The sequence below is a fragment of the Lontra canadensis genome, unplaced genomic scaffold, assembly GCF_010015895.1.
Source record: "Lontra canadensis isolate GAN:19392208 unplaced genomic scaffold, GSC_riverotter_1.0 scaffold102, whole genome shotgun sequence".
NCBI lineage: Eukaryota > Metazoa > Chordata > Mammalia > Carnivora > Mustelidae > Lontra > Lontra canadensis.
This window is the reverse complement of record NW_022631096.1, coordinates 2,641,739-2,655,989: the sequence shown is the minus strand read 5'-3', so window position 1 is coordinate 2,655,989 and position 14,251 is coordinate 2,641,739. Positions and strand designations below refer to the sequence as shown.

The 14,251-nt window shown below is 36.4% G+C and overlaps 1 protein-coding gene across 4 annotated transcripts in view; it reads right to left on the bottom strand.

Moving 5' to 3' along the window:
* The window catches only part of WRN (WRN RecQ like helicase), a 140,297-nt gene that overhangs the window by 16,648 nt on the left and 109,398 nt on the right, over positions 1 to 14,251 (bottom strand). For 3 of the 4 annotated variants that reach the window (XM_032838141.1, XM_032838140.1, XM_032838144.1), the window contains exons 28-32: positions 13,960 to 14,036; positions 9,113 to 9,188; positions 8,771 to 8,883; positions 6,247 to 6,361; positions 1,709 to 1,840 (exon numbers count right to left, since the gene is read on the bottom strand). In XM_032838141.1, the coding sequence (XP_032694032.1) occupies positions 1,709 to 1,840; positions 6,247 to 6,361; positions 8,771 to 8,883; positions 9,113 to 9,188; positions 13,960 to 14,036 (513 nt within the window). The remainder of the gene's footprint in view (positions 1 to 1,708; positions 1,841 to 6,246; positions 6,362 to 8,770; positions 8,884 to 9,112; positions 9,189 to 13,959; positions 14,037 to 14,251) is intronic. The other variant, XM_032838142.1, reaches the window with a different exon arrangement.

Genomic DNA, 14,251 nt, shown 5'->3' with positions numbered 1-14,251 from the left:
GCTCTAGATTATTTCATGATACCTTCTTTTAATGCATCTTGGAAGTCTGAATTTGGACTGTATTTATGTGAAGGCTGTACTTTCACAGAACGGAGCATTTAAAGCAGTATTTTCAGCCTTCAAAGGTAGGTTTTAAGTTACCTTCATTAAATGTCTACCTTTTTCTACTACACGGTCTGAGCCATGTGTGCATAATATCAGGGTTATTGGATACCAGGCATCAAATTACCTAGAATTAATTGTATTATTGCTCCTGATTAATTAGTCCTTAGGCATGTTTAATTTTGTGGTTAACTAGCACAGACCCTCTCAGACCCCTGGGAGGAACACATAATTATACCATGATATTACACAATAATATAAAAAAAAATAGCAAAAGATATCAATGAAAATATACCACTCCATATTTTTAATCATGAATATATAATACAACACATGAAACCATGTATCAGGGCTGAGTATCAGAATGCACTTTACTCAGAAAATTTGGAGGCTACACCAAATCTTCTTAGTACTGTATTCAGTTATACTATATATATGGTCAAATTATGTATTTATAAGCATATTTAACACATACATATAAGTTACTATTTAAATAAGAAACTGAACTTAAAATTTCTATTTATCATGCAATTCACTTCAAAAATAATACAATGGAATTGTTCGGTTTCCTCTGTAATGGCTTTTGTACTTTTAATTTCAGGAATCTGACTGTTTAATTAGAACATCTATTAAGTGATGAAGACAAGCTATAAACTGTTTTTTTTTATTTATACTGTATTTTAACCAGAATAAGAAGTATAATATAGCCTAGTGAATACAGACACAGAGAACAGGAAAAGCAGGCACTGGACCATATAGCCTTTCCCTAATCAATTTAATGACCGAGAGGATAGGAATTCAAATTAGTTAAACCTAGCTGGAAGCCTAATTCTGTCCCTATTCCACTAAGTTATACTCTTCATTTTGTATATTTAAAAGAAACCTCAACAGCCTTAAGGACTAAGGCAGAACAGTGAAGAAACATTAAGTGTGGCCATTTTTCACAGTAATTAAGATTTTTTTCAAAGACCAATCAGGCATGGTTTAAAATAGAGATAATAATAGTAGATGATCTAGAGTGAAAAGCAAGCTGTTTTTTAAAAACTTATTTCCAGCTTCTTGGACATCCTTCCAGAGATAGTTTACACATTTTTGTATACATACACAAAAATATGTTAATATATAAGCATACATATATACACACCCTTACATTTATGCTTTTCACACTGCTCTCCATCTTCCTTTTCCTTAATGTATCTTGGAGATTATTTCTTATCAGTACATATGCTAACAGTTTTTAAACTATTAATCCCAGTTAAAAAAAAAAACAGTCTTAAAATATTAGCTTGTTAGTGATAGTGTAAGGCTCCAGACTGCTCTAATATCCCTAAGCTCTAAATATGTTCAGCAGAACCTCTGATACAACCTCTACAAAGTAACCATGGTAAAAGTGCACTTACTCTTTTTAATTAATTGACAAAGGTAGGTTTGGCAGAAAAAGAAAATGACATTCTAGTCTAAGATTAAATATAAAATGAAACAATATAAAATACTGCAAGATTAGAAGAAATTTATCCCAAGTCACAATTTTACTATTTGAAAAGCTAATAAAAACACATGTTTAGATAAATTTGAAAATCTGTCAACTTGAAAGTAAAACACTAACCAAAGACAACTTCTTTTCTTGGAATAAGTAATACGTGATGGCCACAGGCTGTGAAAGGGAGCATGCTTCATTTTTTGCCACCACGCTGTTCCTTTGTTCTTCCTGAGGTTTTGTCTTTGAAAAGAGGTCTGTCTACAAAATTTTAAATGTAACACAAATGATCGATAATAATATCTATATAATGATAAAGCATCAGTATGATCATTAGGCATGAGGGAAAAAAAAACACACAAAACTTCAAAGGAATGGTCAAAAATCCCCTTTTTATGAAGAGCTGAAAAAGGTTTTGTTTTTGTTTTCATTTTGTTTTTGTTTTTTTACATATTGATCTAAAAAGGTAAAATAAGGATGGAGGGAATAAGTTTTTAAATAAGATATCTGTAATAGTAAACATGGTTATAAAGCTAGAAATTTCTAGTCTCCCCTTTAGCCAACAAAGAGGAAATTAAAAAATGAACTATAATGTTGACCACTCTGACTCTAAATTAGTCCCTTAATCTCTGGAAGTGCTTTGGAAGTGAATACTGAATGAATGAATAAACCAAATTAATATTCAAATTTGATACCATAGTCACAAATTCTGCTAACGTTTTGTAAGTAAATACATTACCACTATATACATATAGTTTAAAAAGATACATACAAACTGTGGCTCTAAACTTGAAGCATTATGTAAATTCTTAAATATGGTTCCTTAGGAGACGTTTAAAAGAGAAAAAGCAGACAAAGGATTGAAAAATGAGATTAATAGAGCAATAGTAGATTTTTTTTTTTTAAAGACTGTATTTATTTATTTGACAGACAGAGATCACAAGTAGGCAGAGAAGCAGGCAGAGAGAGAGAGGGGGGAGGAAGCAGGCTCCCTGCTGAGCAGAGAGCCCAATGCGGGGCTCAATCCCAGGACCCTGGGATCATGACCTGAGCCGAAGGCAGGGGCTTTAACCCACTGAGCCACCCAGGCGCCCCGCAATAGTGGAATTTTTTAAGAGCCTGAAAAAAAGGTAAAGACCAAGTGAGAGTTATGATAGAATTATATGATGTATGATTCGCATGGATTAAGAATAGCTTTCCCCATGCCAACTTTACTTTTCAAAACCTAAGCACCAATTTAAAAGAATTAAATCCAACAGAACTTGGCGTATTGTAACCCACGGCAGTCCATTTCTACCCTAAATAAATAAGTGAGTCTGTAGATTAGTTCAACGGAACTAATGTCACTGGGACAATGCAGTTTGGGGAACAAAGAAGCTAGACAATACCACAAGTTGTTTCTAGGCACCTCTAGATTTTCAAGGAAGAATATTTTTTTATTAAATGAAGTGTTTCTATCTGAGACCTTAACACTGTCAAATCTGGCCTTAAATTGCTAGGCATGCTTAATATCAGACCCCATTAGCCCGATTCCTCAGTCTGTCAGTATAGGCGATAGCTGGAGGCAACAATGGGATATCCCGAGACCAAGGTCTTAGAAATGTGACCACTGTGAATTATACTGGCAAATCCATAAAGATTTTATTACTTATAGGACAAAATCATGATGTCATCTATAAATGTGAGACTAAAGGGTTTAGGAACATTCAAAACACTAAGCAAAGTACTATGAGGGCAGTAATCTCAAGAAGGAAGGGCTATTCTAATTAAGCAAAAGTCTAATCAAATCATTCTCTATGTAGATAAAAGACTATATGAACAGAGAGTGATCAATGGAAACATAAGTAGGAAATGAGTGGAAACAAAAATAGGAAAGGCAGAAGGACCAAAGCAGGCAATACCTACCCAAGCACTGTTCAGATGACAAGACATCTTGGCTAACTAGATTTGAATGTAACAGTTTCCCTGGCAAGTAATGTAGGACAATGCCTAATCTGCCTGGATGTGACAGACTACTCTGACACTATCAGAATCCCCCTCGTGCTATTCTAGGCTTTCTAAGCGACTGTCAGATAAGCTGGCTTCCCATATACCTTCTTATTCAATAGGAGAGGAGAAGACGCTGGTTGGGTCAGGTGAAACTTCGCAGTTACATTTCTCATGATAAATTAATGAATTTGCATTCCAATGTAACCACTTACATTCACATATGCACACATGTATACATAAAAACAAGCTCACAGAGAAGGATAATGCAAATCTACTCCCCAAAACACAACTATTCTGTGATGAGACATATCAGATTTTTAAAGGGGGATCCAAATGTGCGTGTCCAAAGCTTACAGGAGATTCTTAGAAGTGAAAACAACCTCTTAATACTGCCTTCCATATTTTTAATGCTTCCAACTTTTTATACCCACTCCTTATCCTTTGTCTTTCTTTTTTTGTTAAGCTTTATTTATTTATTTGAGAGACAGTGTGTGTGTGAGCAGAGGAAGGGGCAAAAGGAACGAGAGAGAGAGAGAGAGAGAGACAAGCAGACACCCTGTGAGTGCAGAACCCAGGACTCCAAGATCATGACCAGAGCCAAAATCTTAAGAGTCGGATGCTTAAATGATTGAGCCACCCAGGCATCCCTATCTTTTGTCTGTCTAATTAATCTATTGTTTCCTTAATATGGGGAAGGAAAGTATCCTTTCCATTGTGTAGTCAGGAAATGGAAACCTAAAGATGTTAAAGAACACATAGAGTCAGGCTCCCTGCTCAATGGGGAGTCTGCTTGTCCTTCTCCCTCTGTCCCTCCCCTCCTCATTCTCTCTAATAAATAAACTCTTTAAAAAGAAAAGGGGGGGTGTGGTGGTGCCTGGGTGGCTCAGTCAGTTAAGCATCTACCTTCAGCTCAGTTCATGATCTCAGCATCCTGGGATGGAGCCCCATACACTCCCCCAGCCCCCTGCTGAGCAGGAAGTCTGCTTCTCCTCCTCCCTCTGTTCCTCCCCCAGCTTCTGTCAAATAAATCTTTTAAAAAAGAACACATTCAGCTTCAACAGGTAGACTATGGGAGAATTAAATTCCTAATTCCCTGATTCTGAGTCTAGTAGACTTTCTACCGCCTCGCAATGCCTTACCTTCTATGTTGGAGTACACAAAGTTAATAGAGTCTGCATGTGGGGTTTAAAGAAAGAAACCCAAAGGATCCTTGTAGAAATGGCCATTTATGGTGGAGCAAAGAGTAATAAAAGAATAGGAAGAAAAGGCTATTAAGACTGAAGAGAAGAACATGTATTCTACTTAATATCAAAGGACAGCATGACTGGAAGGAGAGGGTAATTAGGGAATAAAATAAATAAAACAGAAAAGAAAGTGGCTGGGCTCCACGCCAAGTGATAGTAAAGATAACTTTGCAGCTTTAATTTCTATCTCCATCTGAAAGTAAAATAATTTATCAACCTAAAACACAGTACTTTTTCAAATTTAAAAGCAAAATCACTCAACAGAACAGAAAGACATGAGCAGCCTGGACAACTACTTAAGCATCATCTTAAAAATTAGGTAACATGTTTTTGTAGGTGATTTACTACAGGAGTAATCTGAATCGATTTTCTAAGTGTCCAGTGTGGAAATGAAAACACAGCTGACCCTTGAACAAGATAGTGTGAAGTGGCCAGGTCCACTTAGATGCAGATTTTTTCAATAAATATAGTACAGCACTAAAACATATTTTCTCTTCCCTATGATTTTGTTTTGTTTCAAGTTTTTATTTAAATTCTAGTTACTTAACATATAGTGTAATATTGGTTTCAGGAGTAGAATTTAGTGATTCATCACTTACATACAACACCCAGTGCTCGTCACAAAAGTGCCCTCCTTAATACCCATCACCCATTTAACCCATTCCCTGCCCACCTTCCCTTCATCAACCCCTTATGATTTTTTTTAAAGATTTATTTATTTGAAAGAGAGAGAGAGAGAGAGTATGCACGAGCAGGGGAGAGAGGCAGAGTGAGAGGGAGAGAGAGATTCTCAAGCTGATTCCTGGCTGAGTGTAAAGCCCAACGCAGGGATTGATCTCATGACCCTGAGATGATGACTGGAGCGGACACTTAACCAACTGACCCGCCCAGGCATTCCTCCCTTATGATTTTCTTAATAACTTTTTTTTCTCTACCTTACTTTATTATAAGAAAATAGTATTTGGGGCACCTGTGTGGCGCAGTCTTTTAAGCATCTGCCTTCGGCTCAGGTGATGATCTCAGGGTCCTGGGATTGAGCCCAGAGTCGGGCGGTCAGCTCAGTAGGAAGTTGGCTTCTCCTCTCTCTGCCCTTCCCCCCATCCCTGCTTGTGCTCTCTGGCTCTCTCGCTCTCTCAAATAAATAAATAAAATCTTAAAAAACAACAACAACAAAAGAATACAGTAAATAAGACATATAACATACAAAATATGTGTTAATCAACTGTATGTGTTCTCAGTAAGGCTTCTAGTTAAGTTTTGGGGGAGTCAAAAATTATACATGGATTTTTGATGGTGTGGGAGTCGGCACCCCTAACCTCCCACATTGCTCAAGGGTCAACTGTAAAGGGAGAAAATGTTGCTTTTGAAAGGTGTTTTTTAAATCATCAAAAAATGTTTATTCTCTCACAGTTCCTGCAAACCACAGTATTTTACCTCAGTGCTATTTATTTGACAGAAATCTTTGATGACTTCCAACAGAGGGGTCAACATATTAGCTTTGCCTTCAGACACACCATCGATCCTTTTCACATTTTCAAATGTAGTAGGTCTGTCATTTAAAAAAATTAAAAAGTCAAGAAACCACTAAAACATTATCACTCCAGCAACATAGCTGATGTTTAGCTTCATATTAATACTTAATAAACGTATATTTTTCCATTAACCAAAACCAATGTGTAATATAAGTAATGATGTTTCTCTTCGCTTTCCACCATTTAAAGATTTATAATTTTAGCAGTTTTTGAACAAAAACACCACCACCATTATCACCACAAAAACACAGTACTAACTGGTAAACAGGCCATTAGCATGAAGAAACAGGCTAATGTTCTACTCTATTACTGATCTTATCACTATTACTATTTTTACAGATATTAAAAAAAACTATGAGGCGCTGAGGATAACCAAGAGCCTAAGAAATACAAAAGAAAATCTCATTCATTATATACAAACTATTTACCTGTAATAATAAACTTGCTAACTACTTTAGGCTTTTAACTCAGTATTTCTTATGGTGTCCAAAATCCAAGAGATTGTATGATGTCTACTTTCTAAAAATCTGCCAATCTAATTATTACTCATTTTCCTTTAAATTGTCTTCACTAAATATTAAAATGTGGTTTTTGAATATTTACTTTTAATAAAATAATTATTTTAAAATATAAGCACTATATTATTAAAATTTCTACACTAAAGTAATATCTTCTGGATGAAACTTAATGACAAAAACAATTTTTTAAAAGAAAGTATAAAAGATGAATATAATTGGGACACCTGGGTGACTCAGTTGGTTAGGCATCTGCCTTTGGCCCAGGTCATGATCCCAGGATCCAGGGATAGAGTCTCATATCAGGCTCCTTGCTCAGCAGGGAGCCTGCTTCTCCCTCTGTCTGCTGCTCCCCCTGCTTGTGCTTGTGCGCTCTCTCTCTCTCACAAATAAATAAATAAAATTTAAGGGGCGCCTGGGTGGCTCAGTGGATTAAAGCCTCTGCCTTCGGCTCAGGTCATGATCTTAGGGTCCTGGGATCGAGCCCAGCATTGGGCTCTCCGCTCAGAGGGAAGCCTGCTTCCCTTCCTCTCTCTCTCTCTCTACCTGCCTCTCTGCCTACTTGTGATCTCTGTCAAATAAAATCTTTAAAAAATAAATAAATAAATAAATAAATAAAAAATTTTTTAAAAAGGGTGAATACAATTATCAGACAACTGCTTTTTTTCTTTTAAAGATAGAAATTTTTTGAAAGATTTTATTTATTTGTTTATTTGTCAGAGAGAGAGAGAGAGAGAGAGCACAAGCAGGGGGAGCAGCAGGCAGAAGCTTAACCCACTGAGCCACTCGGGTATCCTTCAAAAACTGTTCTTTGGAAATAATTTCTTCTAAATACTTATTGACCACCTCATCTTTATTAGGCATTGTGCCAGGTGCTTTGGAAGACACAAAATAATGAGGAAAACAGTGTCTTTATTCAAAGTTTAAAATCTGGAAGATACAAGCACATATACCGATAATAAAAAATAAAGCTTTATGTGAGATGTGTCACAGAAGCATCTTCTAAATTTACATTTTAAAGTCTTTTATGAATTCAGGGGAAAGGAATTACTTTGCTGCTAAGAGCATGAAAGACTTCATGGAGAAAATCTTGAAGGATTTCCTAGCAGGAGTTTTGGGAAATCAAGGAAACGACAAGGCAGAAGCAACACTATAAACAAATACATGGAATTTGAAAGGGGATCTTCAACATGTGGTCGGATAAACCACTCCAAATTCTGTGACATGGATGTAAAAGCATGTTTAAGTCCATAAATGGAGAGCTCTGAATTATAGGCTAAAGAAGTTAAGACAGTTAGGAACTAGTTAGGCAGAAGTAGGACATGAGAAGGAAAGACTGATTTGGTCTCATGTATCAGATGAAACAGAGACAGAGAGAGGAAGGAAAGATTTACTAGTTAAGAGGCTTCTGCAACAGCCCAGGGGCAATGGTCTGAACTAACAGGGTGTGACAAAGAAGAGAGAGGACAGCATACACAGACGCATGAGGAACGCTTTAATGAAAAAGTCTCACAACTATTTAAGTAGGACTAAGACGGGGATCCACGTTAGAGGAGTGAAAATAACACCAGGCATTTTAAACATGTATTATTGAGAACATAAAAGTATGAGCTGACAAAAAAAAGAGAGAGAAGAGTTTTGGTTGTTGCACAAAATGCATGCATGGAGGGTTTGTGGATAATGAGTTAGATTTCATATACACTGAATGTGACGGCTGAAAATGGTTTTCATTCACGTTGAAACGTAAGACTACAGCTCAGTGGAGAGATGGTGGGCAGCATGGGAGACTGGGGAGTCACCTCACAGACAAGACAGCTGGACCCCAAGTCGTACTGTCACTAAACAATCTACATTACAAATCTATTATGTTAGGAGAAAATAAGTTAGAACACGTGCCGACAGACAGCTTACCTCATTTTGGCCATATCCAGTAGTATCTTATTTGTTGCCAGGATAGCTGGAGGGACATCCATTTTACTGGCTTGTTTCTGCCTGGCTTCAACCAGTTTGCCATACAACACAGTCTGAACGAAGAACAAAGAAACAACGGAACATTTGTTGTTGTTTTTTAATGTACTTAGAAAAATCCAGTCCTTTATTTTTAGAGCTTCGGCTATTACATTTTCCCTCAGGATGAAGAATTAACTATATCTCAGACTCAAGTTAAAGAACAACTTTTAAAAAAATGCTGGCAACAAAATCTTAAGCATGCATATAATCCTTTCAAGAACTGCCTTTTCACAAAAGCCATACCTCAGTCTCCTGCTCTTGAGCTGAAATAACAGGTTCTGAGGACTTGTGAGGTTTTCCTGGTGAACGCACCATGATGCTAAAATATGTAAAAGAAAATAAATAGTAAAGGCGTTTCTTTCTCCATGTTCACTTTTTATTTCACCCCCAAAATGAGAATATTGTTGCAAGTCAACAGTAATATTTATCTTCCATAACACCAGTAAAATAATTGTGATTGATATGGCAGCCTAGATTTTAAGCAATTTCAATCAAATGCGTTCATTATAATGGTAAAGTTAAAACTGTAATTTGAATTCATCAAAATGTAGTATACTCAAAAACAGCCTTTGCCCCATCCTCATCCTCAACCAAATTCTTTAAAATACTCCTTCCTTATCTATACTGAAGATAACTTTTTTTGTCCAAGAGAGATACAATCTATGATTCTTTACTGTGACATCACTAATTTTTGGTTGGTAAGGAACATTAGCATGGGACTAATCAAAGTGTTCACAATTTTCTTCAAAATCAAACAAAAATAAGCCAAAGGGGATTTGTCTTTTGACTCCACAAAACAAAGATAGAAAGCATGCAATAAGCAAACAACATGGAAGGAGCGAGGCAGCAAACTAGACAGAAAACCAATGTCTACAAAGAACATTTCCCATTGATAAATTAATTCTAAAGACAAAAAGATATAAAAATGAAATTGTATGGAATAGCCTATATAAAAGATGGCCAATTTAAATAAAGCCCTTTTTTGGTAAGGAAAGGGGGAACATGTTTGATATTTAACAAATGTTTATAATAAGATTTTCACAATTATCAAATCCTATCGCTAAAATAAGCAGATTTAAACTAGAGGAAAAAAAAACACCAGTTCAAAGAATTAGTAATATCAGGTTATTCAAGATAATTATAAATTTGTTTTAAATAATAAAATTATATTCCCTTTATAATAGTATTTATAAAAGTCTTTATAGTAACGTACTGCTTGCAAAACGGTATTTTAGATTATTTCACAAATAAATTTAATTATCATATATACTGGCAAAATATGGGCAATATAGCCCTGAAGGAGAAATATACATGGAAAACAATAATAAATGTTTTGCTTATGAATACTATTACAAGTGCACAGAAGACAAGCCCAAAATAACTATAATGAATATCATGAAAAAGTGGAGATGTTGGGGGCACCTGGGTGACGCAGTCGGTTAAGTGTTCTCTTCTTGGTTTTGGCTCAGGTTGTGATCTCAAGGTCATGGAATCGAGCCCTACATGGGGCTCTGCACTGAGCACAGAAATCTGGTAGCTTCTCTTTCCCTCTCCTCTGCCCCTCCCTGCCTCATGCTCTCTCTGTAATCAACGAATGAATGAATCAATCAATCTTTGTGGGGGGGAATAAAAAGTACAGATGTTCTACGCATGAAACAAGAAAAGACTACCACGTTAAAGAAGAAGTAGAACAAGAAATAGTTCTTAGAAATTAAGATTTTAATAACTAAATTAGAATCTTACTCGATGGAAGGGAATATAAAGTCAAGGAATCCAAGAGAGTACACACCAACAAAAAGAAATTGAAAACCAGGGGGGAAAAATGAGTAATAAAAACACTAAAAACCAAGCCAAGAAAACAAAAAAGACAATTACTAACAACAAGGAAAATTAAAGTAGTCATGCCTTAGCCACAAAGACTGGCTTAGCAGTATATAATATTTGTCTAAGTATAATAACGTAAAAACAAATTGTTAATATGGCCACAATTTGAAATATAATTCTGTTTTGGTCAAGGGAGGAACTTAAGGAAGGGAAATGAGGGAAAGGCATATGGAAGATATGCCAGAATCTACCATTATAGGTCAATAAAAAAACTTCTAAAACTGATAGGTCCAAAAATAGTAATCTAAGCATGTCACTTAGAAATATGGAGGCAGGGGAACCTGGGTGGCTCAGTTTGTTAGGCATCTGTCTCTTGATTTTGGCTCAGGTCATGATCTGAGGGTCATGAGGTCGTGCACCAGGACAGGCTCCATGCTCAGCAGGAAGTCTGCTTGAGATTCTCTCTCCCTCTCTCCCTACCCCTCCCCAACCTTTAAAAAATAGAGGCAAATATCTACAAGCCCAGCTGAAAGATTAGAGGATAACCACTTCTACAGAACAGAGCAAAGTGGATTTGGGAAGGATATGAACTGGCTTGCTTTGTTATAGGCCATTAAGTACCAATTGACTTTTAAAACCATGTACATGAATTATTTTAATGAAAATTCAAATGAACTTTAAAATAATAGTTATTGGGACGCCTGGGTGGCTCAGTTGGTTAAGCGGCTGCCTTCAGCTCAGGTCATGATCCCAGCATTCTGGGATCGAGTCCCATATCAGGCTCCTTGCTCGGCAGGGAGCCTGCTTCTCCCTCTGCCTCTAGCCTGCCACTCTGTCTGCCTGTGCTTGCACTCTGTCTCTCTCTTTCTAACAAATAAATAAAATCTTTAAAAAAAAAAATAAAATAAAATAAAATAATAGTTATTGATATGTAAGCATCTTCCTCGCTCCTATACACTAAGCCCATATATTAAAATTAATTTCTGGGCCACTCCACAGGTATGTCAAACCCAGTATGTCTATCACTAAACTCCTCATCCCCTAAATACCCAACCTCTCAAACCTGTGTTCCTCTTACGTTACCAGCGAAGGGAATGACAACACTCTCGCCTGCAATCAGACACAAACCTAAGCGTCATGTTCAAGTTTTCCACTTTCCTAAGCCCACCTCTGTTTTCAATCACTTAGTCCTAACAATTCTAACTCCTAAATATCTTACAGTCCTTTCTCTTTCCATGCCCACTGCCATTTCCCTTGTCTAAGTTCCCACCGTCTCTTACAATAGCCTCCGTATTGGGTCTCCACACTCTGATCCTCCTGCCTTCCATTCCCTCCACAGCCAGAGTCATGGATCAAGGGTCGGCACACCAGGGTGCACGGGACAAACCCATCTGTTCTGACAAGGCTTGTAAGCTAAGAATGGTTTCTTACATTTTTAAACAGTCAAAAAAAAAAAAAAATCAAAAGAACATTTTGTGACATGTGGAAATTATATGAAATTCAAATTTCAGGGTCCATAAATAAAGTTTTATTGGAATACAAGCCATACTTTCTTTACATATCAACTATGGCTGCTGTAAGGCTACAAGAGTAAAGTTAGACAGAGACCACATAGCCCTCAGAGCCTAAATTGTTTACTATCTGATCCTTGATGGAAATGGCAACCTCTGTTCTCAATCGTAAATTTGATGTCACTGTCCTACTGAAAAATCCTTCCTTAGCTCCCAACAACTCCTCTGCCTTTATGATCAAGTTGAGGGATGGACAGGAATTGGATATTCTGGGCCCTATTTAATTCTTCAGTCTTAAATTTTCACCACCCCTCTGCTTCCCTCTACTAGGTAACTGCTAGGACTGTTGAGTTCCTTGATCATATCACACCCTCTCTTGCTTTCAGGTTTTAAAAAGTGGGCCATTCCTCTGCTCAGAGAACTTACCCTCATGTCACTTAACTTCTACCTAAAGTCTCAAGTGTCATTTCCAAGTGTTTTTCCAAAGTATTACAACTTTGGATTGTAATTTCATATTCCCCTACCTGTATATCCCACTGGAGTATAAACCCTGGGAAGGCCAGTGACTATGTCTCTATTTTCCCTACCAAATCCCAAGGCGAAGAGTAATACCCGGCACAAAGATGTTTACCAAAAATGAAACAAATGTTTAAATGAAGAAATACTTCAGCATACTGAATGGATATCTTGTTTTATATACTCCTTAACCCTTTTGTTTACACACTGTAATTAATTAGCCCATATCTAAACAAAAAGAAATTGTTTTGAGTGAGAGACTGGTATTATGGCAAATATTTCTGTCAGATCCAAAGTAGTATTATCTAAGTGAGAAATCCACCAGAAAGTAACAGCATCAGAGCACATTAACTTCCGTTCACCTGATATGTATATAAACAAAGTCCATTCAATAATCTGTATATAAGTCCTGACAAGTTTTTCAAACTCTCCATCTTTAGACCTTCTCTAATTCTGTACATTCTCCACACTTTAAGTTAGCAAGTCAAATATTAAGCTCCAAAGTATAATAGGTCCATTCACTATTTCTACCAACTCTAATATCTACCATTTTATGTTCCCATAACATGTATTTTATATGGCCTTGGAATATATATTTTATACATATATAGTGAGTGTTTAGAAGCTAAAGGTTGGGGGCGCCTGGGTGGCTCGGTGGGTTAAAGCCTCTGCCTTTGGCTCAGGTCATGATCCCAGGGTCCTGGGATCGAGCCCCGAGTCGGGCTCTCTGTTCAGCAGGGAGCCTGCTTCCTCCTCTCTCCCTCTGTGCCTGCCTCTCTGCCAAAAAAAAGAAGCTAAAGGTTGACAAATATAGATTTGAAAGTCAGATCTGCCATACGTGACTGAACAAAGTTAACTTCTTAACCCCTGGTATCTTCAACTTTAAAATGGGAATAAATAATAGTAGCCAACTTACAGACTGTTGTAACAATTAAATGAGATGCTACAAATAAAATACTTAGCATGTAGCGTATGGCTTGGCAAATAATAATACCCAAGAAGTATTAGCTATTAAATTAATATTAATGCTATCATTTTATAGGTCTTATTTAATAATTATAATTTATATATTATATATAATAATTTTATCTACATAATAATTATGATAGGCTTATGCTTTAACTTTAACTTCCTTCTACCAATGAAACAGTCCAACATCTGACAGACCTTTCTCTAGGAAAGAAAGAAAAAAGGTGTCGATACAGTTAACGTAGAAAATAAACATTTTGAACTCTGTACCTTTTTTTAGGAATGTTTCTCCCAGAAGAAATTTTATCAGTTGCTTTATAAGAATACATCTTCTCCAAGTTAGGCTGCTTTTAAACATATAAAGATTCATTACAAGAAATCAGAAGTTTCAAAATTTTCAAATACAAAAAAATAATAATAATAAGATACAAAAATCTCACGATGACAAGTTTTTCTCTGATTAACCAAGTCATCAAATAAAAGTCATCACCTGAAAATAGCTCTTGGATTATCAATTTCTAGGATTCTAAAGGCAGTTGGAAATGTAATGTCCTATTTCTCC